Below are 13,498 nucleotides of genomic sequence, written 5' to 3'. Positions count from 1 at the left end.
TTGTTGTAGATGCAGATAAACTGGGCCAATTAGGCCCTAGTTTAGGCATGAAGAAGTCTTCTAGTTTGGAATCTTTACAGACGATGGTTCAGGAGGTAAGATTTGAAAAAGTAGTTTATTCTATTTCAGATATTTATGATGTACTGTTTGGAACCTTTGGTGTAGTAATGAATATTACTGGAGTTTTTATCTATAAGATAAGGCTAATTGTAAAATTAATTTAGGGTGGTATACCTGTATGGGTGGTATACCTGTATGGTTTACCTGTATGATATATCTGTATAGTATAAATAGCTTTAATTTTGCGAAGTTTCCAATTTAATCTTCCTCTTGAAGATGATCGCTTGGTGATCGAAATACGTGTCGAGGTGTTAAAAATAACGATTTGGTGTTGGGAAAAAAACTCCTGTAATATTATATTTCAGATAGAATAAATATCTTAATTATCAAACTTTAAATTTCAGATTCAGATGCAGGAAGAAGGTGATCCAGCTTACAGCTATAGAGGACCTTCTGGAGCACTCAAAGTTATAAGAGGAAGGGGCTGTGAGGAAAGTTTTAGAGCTGCTGTCGTAGATCCTAATCACAGAAGTGAAATTGGTGAGTATAAAAATTGAACTGATCCTGTTAATACTGAGTAAATTTTGGAAAAGTTCATCAACTGGAGATCAAAAATTAATTTTATTGGTGGCATAGAGAATCTTGATTTTAATTTCTTGGAGAGTTAGTGTTTCCAAAATGTTTCCATTCCTATTTATAAAAATATATGAATAGCAAATTGTCATGGAGTCATATAATTTTACTATTGAATAATTTACTTATGAAAAGATTCTGCTTCAATAAATTATTCAATCTTTATTAGATTAATCTAGTGACAAAGCTATTGACAAGTTATTTAAATATTATGAAATAACGACAGTACAATACAATATACATATATCTTTTTTTTAATAAGTGATCTTTGTGGATTTTTTTTTCAATTCGAATAAAAAGGTTTGCTGATGAGAGTACGGACCGCCCAAGATTGTGGACTAGTTTTTATGTACTCCCATGATATGGTTATCAATAGAAATTGAGTTATAATTCGGCAAAGGTTCGGGATAATTTTATGGTTCTCAAAAAAATGTTGTTAGAGACATACACACATCGGAAAAGTCTAGGGATATTTTTAAAAATGGCAATAATTTTTTTTAGATCGCTTTAGGGAAAAAAAGTTGACGGGTGATTATTAAACGAATGTAACTTACAACAAAATTTATTAAATGGTCAAAAATACTGAGTGCGCATATAAGCAAAACTAAAAAAAAATATGGCTCTTCTTTGGCACCCCGAAAAAAAATCATAATACAAAAAAAATTGGAATCAGTACAAAGTATGGCCTCCAAGCTAGTTTATTACGGCCCTACATCTATCGTGCATCGACAAAATGAGATTGTCAATGTCTTGTTAAGGTACATTTGCCCATTCAGCGATTAAAAGCTCTCTCAATTGAAACGTTGTGTGAATGTTCCCCATATGCGGAGTAATTCTTCGTTGAAGCATGTCCCACACATGCTCGATGGGATTCAGGTCCGGTGATTGTGCTGGCCATGGCAATACATCAACTCCTTCGTTGGTGAGCCAGTCAGTCACTAGACGCGCGACATGTGGACGAGCATTATCGTGCATTAGGTGGAAGTTTTCACCAACAGCACCAGCAAACGGACGGACGATATGTAGAAGAATGGTGTCGAGGTACTGTCGAGCTGTGAGGGAGCGATTTGGAAAAACGAGATCGGTTTTGCCACCGATCATGATTCCGCCCCATAGCATTACTGTACCACCTCTGTATGTGTGGACTTCCTGGACGTGTCTCAAACGTTCATTATTTCCAGGTCGTCTCCACAGTCTTACTCGACGAGAATCTGGATGAAATCCAAATCTGGATTCGTCTGTAAACAAAACTGTGGCCCAATCATTTGCATCCCAGTTTTGATGTTCTTGACACCACTCTAATCTTCTACCGCGATTGCCTCTCGACAAAGGTGGACATCTAAGTGGCCTTCTGTTGTGGAGATCTGCTTCATGCAGTCGATTTCTGACAGTATCACGACCAATGGTTACCTGGTGCGTCTGCTGCAACACGTTAACCAACTCAGGTGCTGTGATTGTTGGTTGTCTTCTTGCGGTTAAGACCAAAAATCGGTCTTGAACTGCAGTTGTAGCGCGTCCTCGCCCTGGATGTTGTTCGGCTGGACTGCCAGTTTCACGGAAACGCCGCCACAATCGACTGATAACACTTTGGGAGACCCCCAAACGAAGAGCTACATCATTTTGTCGCATGCCACCTTGAAGAAGCCCTACAGCTCTATTCATCTCAGCCAATGGTAAGTGATGGCGTTCCATGTTAAAGCACAATATTTCCAGTTTAATTGCTGAGCAAGAACTGCATAGAATGTACAAACTCGACACTTTCAGATTATTCATTTTAGCCGAAAACCTACAGTTTGTAAAAAACTTGATAAAAGATTAGTTACCGTTTTTGCAGGCTTTGTTCAACCCATAGAAATCTACAGGATGGTCAAGTGTACCAATTTAATCGAAATTAAACGACCTCATGCATTTATTTTTATGATATTTAGTATGTTATAAAAATATCCCTAGACTTTTCCGATGTGTCTATTAAATGATATGAACAGTCTAAGGAATATGTCCAGCGATAACTGAAAAATAAAAAATAATTCAATAGTTGAAAACCAATTTCGAGTGAAAGCTTTTATTCGCCAGCTCTGAAAACCACCTATAAAAACCCTGAATTGTGCATGACATCAATAACATTTTCTTCCGAGATGTCACATTTATGAATTTTATGTAAATCATCAATTCTCATTTAGGTTTAACAATTATTTCAAATAATAGTTTCAATCGTTTAATATTCTAATTTTTGTTTGGTAAGAACGTAAGTAACCCGGCTGTTGATCACAGTTCAAAATAAAACCATTTCAGTTGAGATACCAAAAGAAAAAATTTGGTTGTGGTTCTTTGTGACCCTGGTAATAAATATCTTACTTGTTCAGATCCGAAGACCTGGGGCAACATTTCATTTCACATTGTGGCAAGCAGGTTGGACATTCGCCTTTAAATTTTTCGTTTTGTTAAATATTATTTCATGCTATTTATAATAGCAATATCTTCTATCTAGAGCAGAACAGTTATATTATTTTAAAAACGTGATTGAATTAACAACTTTTTGAAATAATTCACCAGGTTAGTTTAGTACATCTTTCATTTTTAATAATAGAAGCTCAAAGTTAATCAACAAAAATTAATTTGTGAATCACGGAAAAACCTCCAACAACAAATTGGTTTCACATGGAAAGTAGAATTTGGAACCTCTGGCGTAAAAGAATATATTGAAAGGAGGGAAAAGTGTTTTCAATAGACATTGGTTTCATTTTGAGTTATATAAGCTTATAATATCAAAAATGTCTTTTGGAATCACATGTTTATTTCAACTTTGTGGTTATTGAGATAAGCAGTTTTCAAACCATTTCAAAGCTAAAACCCTGATTTAAATTTTTGCAAATGATAACCAGTAAATCAACAAAAAGTATTTTTTCTGTTACAAATTGATTTTTATCACTGGTAGTAGTAGTAGTAGAAAAGAGACTCTGGTGGTTCAAAATCCCTTCCGTTTTACTTCCATAAATGATGGCAACTCATGTTTTCTAAGGGTATTTCCTGGATAATGCAGCTAGACATTCATTATGTAACTTGAAAAACTATATAGGTGCCCATAAATAAATTAAATCGCAAATGAAAATTAATGTCGATCATTCCTTCAACCAAAATTTTGACTTTTGTAGGTGCCAAAAAGCATTGGCTCTTAGATGGACCAATGGAAAATGAAAGAGAAATAGATGGCTTTAATAATGTGAGAGGAGCACCAAGACAATCTTCTTTGAATGCAGCTATTGACAATAAAAGTAAATCGGCTAAGAAGAAACAAGGGATCTTCAAAGGAATTGGCTCCATGTTCAGGTACAGACTAATAAAAATGTGTTATAATTATGTGGAAAAGTAAACAAATCAGTTGAAATAAGGGAGATATTCCATGGAATTATAGATGTATATTACAGATTTTTCAAAGATTGAAAAGACCGAGAAGCTTTTTTATCTTCACAGCACTACGAAAGATTTTTCTACTCAACTTTAAAACTTTCAAGGCCCGGGAGCTGTAGGCTTAAAGGCTAATATCTAGATATCATATGGCAATATTTTTGTTCTTTTTGTAAAAAGGGCACAAACCCACAAAAAAGATATTCTGAAATTTTTGCATATATCTATTCTAAGATTCCACATTAGAGTAACATATCGATGTCACAGATATTGAATTTAATCGAGTTCTCATTGAAACATGTGTTTAATAAATAATTTATGGAATTGAAGTCCCTAGGGTTTCAGTGTCATGTTCTCTATTCAATAGTGAAATAGTTTCTCTGTTTAGTGGGTACTTGTTTGAATATTATTCTGTTATTGATGTATTTTGGAACATGATTCATATCTACAGAGGAGTAACTATTTTGAGCAAAACAAGATAGTTCTAGCTTTGTTTACTACATGGTGATCGATGAAATACATCAATTAGCCATAGAATCCACATTATGGTAATATGATTCTAGTGAACACAAAAAAATGTATCCTCACTATTTATTGATCACCATCAGATGATTCTGATATCTTTATCGATGTGATAATGAAAGTGCTAGAACAAATATTAAAAACAAAATATAATACTTTACTGGCCTCATATGGGCTCAATAGTACAATATAACCGAACACTAAGATAAGTTCATGTAATACCGAGGGAGCTATAGTGTTGGAGACCAGAAACTTGAAAGATATAGAATGTGATTTGAAGACAATAGAGCACTTCTTCTGTCGCCTCTTTACTTTTGATGAGGTCTAACGTAATTGCAGGCAAAACTTCAGACAATTACCCAAGCAGGTTTGAAAAACTGGAAGAATTATTTGAATAATATCGATTGAGACATCATTAATGATGCTGAGATGACAATAAATCAAAAATTTCTTTCTTGCCTTTTAGTTGAAATAATACATTACTGGTGGATTCACTTTCGTAACTTTCCACAATAAAATAGATTTTAAGGAATATAATTTGAAGTTTTTCTTGGCAGGTTTGGAAAACATAGGAAAATAGAATTCCAAAATACGGAGCCTGTACAGCACTATCATCACACAAACGAGTTCGACTCAAATGCTAACATATTACAGCAGCAGCAGCAACAAAATCAAGATCCTGACAATCGAAGCCACAGTAGCCATTCAGATAGATTACAAGATCCACATCATTCATCACAAAAACAGCCGTCCACTTCCAGTTCACAGAACTCCCATCAAAAGCAACCTTTGCCGCATTCCGTCCAAAATTCCCACACATCAAATCAAAATTCTCACACGCAAAATCAGTCCTCCCAGCCAAATTCTCATCAGGCTTCCCAAGTTTATTCCAGTCAAAACTCACATCATTCCAATCAAGGATCTCATCATTCCAGTCAGAGTTCTCATCATTCCAGTCAGGGTTCCCATCATTCCAGTCAAGGTTCACATCATTCCAGTCAAGGCTCTCAGAGGGAACAACAAATTCAGCGGGAACCTCTTTACCAGAGGCATGGGTTCGTACATCGTCATGCAGAGCAAGTACAGGTAACTTTGCATTTATAACTGTATAATAGAAAACAGGACAGAAAATGCTATTTGAGGCACATATATAATATGTACATTGATATTGCAGTAATATACAGGGTGGGCCAGGGAAAGAACTTTTTTGCAAAATTCCAAAAACATGTCCAGTTTGTGTGTAAGGGCGACAAGTTTTGAATTAAAAACTATTTCGAAATCTTTAACCCTTCGAAAGGAGGTGTCATTCCCCACATTTTTCAAATGATACCTCTTTACTGGTTCACTTTTAAAAATTGATCCAATTGTTTATAAAATGAGTTTCCCTAAATACTGATAATATGTTTTCCGAAATATATAAAAATTGAATGAATTCCACAAAAAACTTACCATATTAATCGTGTAAATCCTGGAAATGTTGTCCGCCAAGTGTTATATTTCAAACCATTGTCATATTTTGGAGCATTTGCAATGTCTCTTTGTGACAAACGTTATTGATTCTCCCCCCGGTGAGTCAGGTGGAGCACCTCAATAATAATCTAAAACACTCAAGTCGGATGACCTAGAAGACCATTCAAGTGCATCCCTTCATCGAATGCAGCGACCTTGAAATCTGGTGTTTGAATAAATGCGCATAGTTTGTGAGTAATATGTCCTCTTCGATGTATACAGCATCATTGTCTTTATTAACAAAAGCTGGGTCAACAGTATTTTTGGAATTAATCCAGGTATGTATCACCTGTCGATTTTCTAGGTTTTGAAGAAAAACCACGAGAATATCACTGGAATTCATATTGTACATTAAACGTACATTAAACTGGAAAATATCGTCCCCTCCTCGTATTTAACTCTCAAGAGTTTCAAGTAATGACTTTTATAGTTTGTAAAATAATTTTCATACTTGTTTCTTGGCATATTTTCTAAAATCCCAGTGACAGGCAAATTCAGAAAGTTCAAACAAAGAGTCAGCAATACACAAGGCAAAGAAAAAATCTTATGATAATCTCATACAAAACTCAAATAATAAAAAATCTTCATATTCATCATTTGAGTTTTGTCTCAATGTAATCTCAAATAATGTCAGTTCTATTGAGTTAACCTCCAGTTGACATGTTCATCATAAACAGTAAAATCATCAAAGAACAAAGAAACCATTGATTTCTTAATTGAGCCATTTATCATCTTAATGAATCATTGTTTTACTGAAGGGGTATTCACTGACATTTTTATAGTGTACAAAGTTGTGCCAGATTATAGAAAAAGAGATCAGAATTTTACAGATAACTACAGATCTATCTCTATTATCGCCATTATAGTAAAATTTTTGGAAATTCAATATTGAACAGTGCTAAATGAATTAATTGTGATAAATTCAGCTTTCTTCATAGCCAGGTAATTGAAACTGTTTTCGAAAATGTGGAAAGTGACGAAGTTACTCCAATAACTTTCTGGGATCTGAGCAAAGCATTTGACTGTGTCAAGCATGACAATCTTATCGACAAACTGGAATTTTCTGAAATACTAAGCAAGACCTTAAGTTTCTTCTATTCATATCTAGGATACATGCTCTTTGCTTGAATGAAGAAGAAGTAGTAGTTTTACATGGAATTCCACAGGTGTCTATCTTTAGACCTACTATCTTTTAAAATATATGTGAATGACCTGTTATAGTATTTACCACCAAGTAGTCATTACTTTGCTAGTTTAAAACTTGCCTCCTTCACAAACAAACGACGTATTTTTGGATTACTATGGGAATTTCTTTCCCTGGCAGATCTGCCATACAGTTTCAATGACACGCTTTCCATAACATATCAAATACCATTATTCTGAAACATACTGAGAATAAAACTATAAAATCATACTTTCATGTATTACAAATGAAAATATTTAAATTTGTTAATAATCATGTCTTCCTTTCGAAAATTTGTGAGGTTAATAGGGATGTTTATTATTTTCAAGAAAGTACTTAAATCAAAATTATTAAATACATTTACTACTTTAAAATTATGTATATTAAATTCTGTTTGAAATCTAGTTCCAAAATGACACTACTTGTCATGTGACACTAAAAGTTTTGATAATATTTGTTTATTGTTTATATTAAACTTCATTATTCAATGATGAAAAGTGGTATTTTGAGGTTAGAAAAGGTGACATGTGTTGGGTAATAACTATTTTTACTCGTGTCATTTCGGTTGGTATTAATAGTTGAGTTGCTTTAATAATTGAATTGAGGTCTTCATATTCCTAAATTTGGCAGAGCTGAGGTTACTGTTTGTTTTGAAGAAATTGGTCACCTTTACATCATGGGATTTTTTTGCTTACAGTGTGAGAAACTGTCGTCATAGACTTTGATTGATGTTCCTTGTCACATGTCTTGACGGAGATTTATTAAATAAAATTCAAACTCTTCAAAAATGAAGAAAAATATTTTTCAGAATCTCCATTAAGAAAACCATTTACTTTTTCACAGTAAAATTGTATTTTCAGTTGAATGCAGTACTCAAAATCTCCATCCTTCTGTTTTCGAGTTAAAGTACATCTTTTGTGAACACAAATGATAGTTTGTGTTTCAGTTTTCTACAATATAAAAAATATATAAATGGGTTGATACCACAAATTGTGTCCTTGAATTTTGAAGAATACCAATTTTTATAATTATTATTGACACAATCGTTATATTATTGCGCAAACTTTCTTAATTCAACTTTATCAAATTTCATTGTTTCAGGTTATTCCAGAAAATTCAGTAGCGCCACCACCAATAAAGTATCGACAAAATTCCTCCGAACATAGACGCAGTGACAGAGAACTTCACAAGCAGAGAATGGCTCAAAGGCACACCTATTATCAGAGTGATGATAGAGACGCTCATGATGTCCGGTCGCAACAGGTAAAACTGAATTTTATTCTTCTGAAATGAGTCCTCTCATACATGTTTTTTTCAGAGGGTTGATTCATCTAACCAGTTTATTGAATATGGAAGACCTGGTAGCAGATCGGGTATTACAGAGTCCGTCCCCTTCACACATTACGTTAATTATAATGAACTACAAAATCATTTAAGGTAATTTTATCCCATTTGCAAATAAACCTTCTACGAGAAATCATTGAGGATATTATGAAAAATAATGATTGATCAAAAATTTCTTCGGAAACCATTTCATATCATCCCCAGAATGATTTTTTGTAATTTGTGTACTGAATTGAAGGTAATTGTACCTTTCTCTTTTTTTTATACTCCTTCTCTGTTATGCACATTCCATTTTGTAACTAACACTAATATTTTGCATGACAATATTATTTGAAATTCATCTCAAAAGTGACTTTGAGCTTAGTTTTATGATCTAATGAAAAATGTAAAAAAAAAATTCAGTCAATTGTGTTCTGTTTAAGTGTTATACAGTTAACACAATTTGAAGTCACTGCGTTTTGAGATTTGTTGAACTCTGATTATCTCATTTGGCAAATAGTCATGTTCACAAATCACATCTATTAATTTGATTTTCAAACATAAGTTCCAAATGAAGTAATGAGAGAGATATCTTCGTGAATTTATAAATTTTTGTGTTTTTTATCATTACATGTTTTAATGTTTGTGTTTGTCTTTAATTTGTAACATGCCTGTTTTGTCCTGTTAGCCGTAATAAAGATCCTCTATCTGACAGTCAGATAGTTCAGATGCGACTGCAAGTGCAACAGCAAAGATTAAAGGTGGAGGAGGAAAGGTATGCACCTTGTTTATCATTTTCTTTTCAATTTTCCTACACGCTTCCTCACAGAAACTAACACATTTATATTATTTTTTGTTGAAGTCAATATCGTAGTGTAAGTATCGATTAAGTATCTAGTGAACCTGAAACAGATAGAAATTATGTAAATTATCTGATTTCCATTTCCAGAGTAACAGTAGTAATTCCATAGGACGCCTGATGAAAAATTATTGATGAAAATGCTCTACAGGAAACATGATTATTCAGCGAACAACCTTCTCTTTGTTGAAGTAACCTTCCTAGGTTCTAACATATATTTCCCACTGTCCCAATTTCCTTTTTAAACAAGTGCATAATCAATTCTGAAATTTCGTTAATGGGGGTTTTTGAAAGCACTGAGTTGATATTTCAAATCATTTTGGCCATATAACGAAAATGGATAAAGGAAAGGAAACTCAGACAATGTTTTATGGGAAAGGAGACAAAATCCAAAATTTTCAAATGTATAATGAAAGATATATTATTATATAAATTGAATGGAGTATACTTTCAGTTGAGATTACATGTAGTTTTTGTGAAAAAAGATTTTTGGCTTTTACTTCAAAGAAAAACTTTCAAAGGAAGGAAGAAATCAACTGAATTTAAAATAAACTCTTTACAAAAATGTGTAGGTCATGCATAGAAACTACTTTCAGATACAAACTGTACGAAAATCCCTCCCGAAACAATTCTTTGATGTGAACATTGAATTACAGAAAACAAAAAGTACTTGTGTAACAACTATTTTTCCTATTCAGTGTGTACTCCAAACAATCGTTATGAAATTGAATCAGATATCATTCATAGGAACGCTGTTCAATATAATATATGAAAGAGTTACGTTATAAAAGTTCACTCACATGAAACAGTATCATCTTCAATGGCGGACTTTTAGGGTGTTGGGAGTTGGTGTTCCAAATTCCTATTTCAGTTTTTTATTCAAAACTCCCATTTTGCTAAGAAATAGATTTCCAGCGCCTGTCTTTCTAAGTTATTATTTTCAAACATTATTTATAAATATACAATCATTTTTCAAAATTACAAATTGATATTGTAATCTTCATTGCTTTATCTTTCAAGTTTTTTGTGTCTATTGTAATTTTAAACTTCAAATGAGTCTGAATCATCTTTATTGTCACCTTTTACATCCTATCATCACTACATATTTATACCATATTTCTAATATGTAGAGAATTATAAAAAAATCGGCTTCAACTTCATGTTCACTTATAACGAATGTTCTACTTGGGATTTTAAGAATTAAAGACCTTATTTTTTTTTCAGTCCTTGAGGTTTATTAAAAATGTCACGTTATACATAAAGTCAATGTAACTTTATATTCAGGAAGGGTGTAGAGGGCAAATATTTAGCACACATTACATGAATTACATGATTCCTAAATATTCATTTACTGAGCTAATAAAATGATAAAAGAAGGGTATACACAATCGCATTCAGATATATCATTCTTTTCATCAGACTTTCTTCTAGGGTTACTTTTGAGATTACTTTTCAAACAGCCCTCATATATAACTGTTAAGTAAAACAAAACATTAAAAAAAGTTCTGTTTATAGGTCCATGAAGATTTTATTTGAGTAAAAAGGTATATAAATGTGTTGGTTGCTATTTTCTTGCATGCTTCTCCATGCTTCTGTATCGTTAATAATGACTTGGGTTGGTAGTCTTCCTTGTTGAAAAGTTGAGAATAACTTACTTTTATACACCAATAATTTCTAACATGTTTGACAACCTGTAACACAAGCACAGCTTTTTTCCTTTGTTAATAATTTTGAAAATCATATATTTTTGCTAAGTTAGATATGTACTCACTTATTCATTATTTTTTATTGTCACAAATATTTCAAATTATAAACGTGCATAGTGCAGTAATTGATTGAAGTATCTCATAGGGTTCCATTCTAAACCCACTATTAGATATAGTAATTTGCATATATTATCAATACCTATATGCAGTAGTACACATCACTGCATATGCTGATGATGTAAATACAAGCTTCACTGGGTAAAGTAAAGTAGTACTTGTTGAAACACAATGTTATTCAGTAACAATTATAATTTTATAAATTATATGACAGAGTGATGATGTAGGCTGACATATATCACTAAATCCTTTATTCCAGTAAAACAGCCTTGTTTTTATTTAGAATAATTTCAAAAATATGAAAATAACCAATTGGAGGTACTCTTAATAATACTTGGTGTTACTCTAGTTCATAAACTTTACTGGTATCCTCTTTTCGACACACTTTGTGATAAACTATGATAAAACTGTTACTCATCAAGAGATATTTCTAATCATTTTTCTGATAACATATTGATTAGTTACCCTTTATCAAAAAAGACTGATATTATTCAACAAATAATAACACTTCAATAAATAATATTAAAACCCTTATTCAAATGAAGTCTTAAAAAGTTTCTCATAGATGAAAATTGTATATTCATTTTATAATGTATGAGAGTTTTAAATTTAATTTCAACAAGCCATAATAGTATCCTGTTTTTACCTATATTTTAATTTCACTCAAGTTATTCTTACGTCTTCCTTGTTTTGATATGAGAATATTTCAAAATAATTTCATAGTTTTCAAGAAGAAACATAAATATTTTCATTATACCATAGCCGTAAACAACACCAGTACCATTCTCAACGTCAGAGTCGTCCCGACAACCAACTGAGGCCTGTTTCAAATTATTATGAATACGAAAGCATCCAGTCCGTCCTAAACAGCCGAACACGTCAGAACGTTCCACATGTCACTTCTGTCTCTTCCCAGCAACCACCAGGATACCAAGATGCCAACTCAAATTCATTATCACGTAACCAGCCTGTTCAAGGGAGACATCCTAGTGGAAGGGGTAGTCACTCCAGAGGACCATTCGTTACTCAAGTTACTATAGGAGACCATCAAAAGAACGGAACCAAAGTGTGATAGTAGCTTTCCTATTGCTCTACTTGGTTTTTGGTAGTCGGTGAGCTCAGTCTCAATTACAGTTGAAGAGTTGTGTTTTTTCTAGTTGACTGGTTAAAACAACCACATTTCTTAATCTGTTAGTTTCAATTGGCATATCCAAATACAGTTTTTTCTTGAATATGTTTAATTCGTTTTCATTGTCAGTATACTTTTATCTATAGTTTTTCAAAAGCTGATTTTATTTATATACAAATTTCTCCTAAAATAATTTCCATTCTATGATAAAATGTAGAGTTTTATACTCAATAATGTCCAAAATATTCTTCATTATTTACTAAAACTAAGAACACTGAAATAAAAGATTATTGAAAACAGATTCGAATACTTAATGTCTAATATGATGGAAATGAGCCTTAGAAAATATTTCAATTAGAATTTCATTGAACTTTTTTACATTTTGGATATTTGAAAATGTGGGGGAAACTTCCCCAGTTTCACTTCCTTTCTGTATTCTATTTTGAATGATTTTATTTTTACAGATTTTTTTTGTTTGTACTTATTATGTGCTCATAACTTTATATATGAATTTATTGAATTCAGGCTATTGCCATTTTAAAATCAATTATATATTCGATTTTATTATGTATATAAACTATATTTTATATTGTACATAATATATTATTTTATAGAATGAAATCATGATTTTAATTTATATTTCCACTTCATAAAAAGGTTTTTGTGGGAAAGTTTTTAAAGTGTCGAAATACAAAGAGTAAATTCAGCAAGAATGAAACTTTCACATTTGTTACGAAATAAGTATTTTGGAAACAACTTTTGAAACCATAGCAAGTCCGTTGGGTTTAAATATGGAAATTCTAAGCTGCAGTTGCTTTAGAAGGCCTACATATTACACTCTCAATTGTTTTTTATACAGTGTCAAACAGAAAAATTGACACAAACATAATAAATGAAAAATATAAATTTAAACAAGATGAATAAAGACAAACATTTTAAATTAAACTTCCACTGGAACAAATGATAGTATTTCAGTGTGATATTTAATTTATAATGTGTATCAAAATATATATTTTCCCAATTCAGTTAAATATTACTATCTAGGAATACTT

General features: G+C 32.2%; 1 protein-coding gene across 9 annotated transcripts in view; it reads left to right on the top strand.

Annotated features, from left to right (window-relative positions):
- Window positions 1–13,067, top strand: part of LOC111503500 (partitioning defective 3 homolog) — a 211,996-nt gene extending 198,929 nt beyond the window's left edge. For 8 of the 9 annotated variants that reach the window (XM_074173674.1, XM_074173671.1, XM_074173678.1 and 5 more), the window contains 8 exons: window positions 10–95; window positions 465–600; window positions 3,846–4,020; window positions 5,178–5,706; window positions 8,414–8,575; window positions 8,631–8,749; window positions 9,324–9,410; window positions 12,080–13,067. In XM_074173674.1, the coding sequence (XP_074029775.1) occupies window positions 10–95; window positions 465–600; window positions 3,846–4,020; window positions 5,178–5,706; window positions 8,414–8,575; window positions 8,631–8,749; window positions 9,324–9,410; window positions 12,080–12,389 (1,604 nt within the window). In that variant the 3' untranslated portion in view covers window positions 12,390–13,067. The remainder of the gene's footprint in view (window positions 1–9; window positions 96–464; window positions 601–3,845; window positions 4,021–5,177; window positions 5,707–8,413; window positions 8,576–8,630; window positions 8,750–9,323; window positions 9,411–12,079) is intronic. The other variant, XM_074173675.1, reaches the window with a different exon arrangement.
- Window positions 13,068–13,498: the final 431 nt, after the last annotated feature.

This window comes from Leptinotarsa decemlineata, unplaced genomic scaffold, assembly GCF_025532065.1.
Source record: "Leptinotarsa decemlineata unplaced genomic scaffold, Ldec_3_MD MMD2_tig00000251_RagTag_RagTag, whole genome shotgun sequence".
Taxonomy (NCBI): Eukaryota; Metazoa; Arthropoda; class Insecta; order Coleoptera; family Chrysomelidae; genus Leptinotarsa; species Leptinotarsa decemlineata.
The sequence above is the reverse complement of the archived record's forward strand: the minus strand, read 5'-3'. Positions and strand labels throughout refer to the sequence as shown.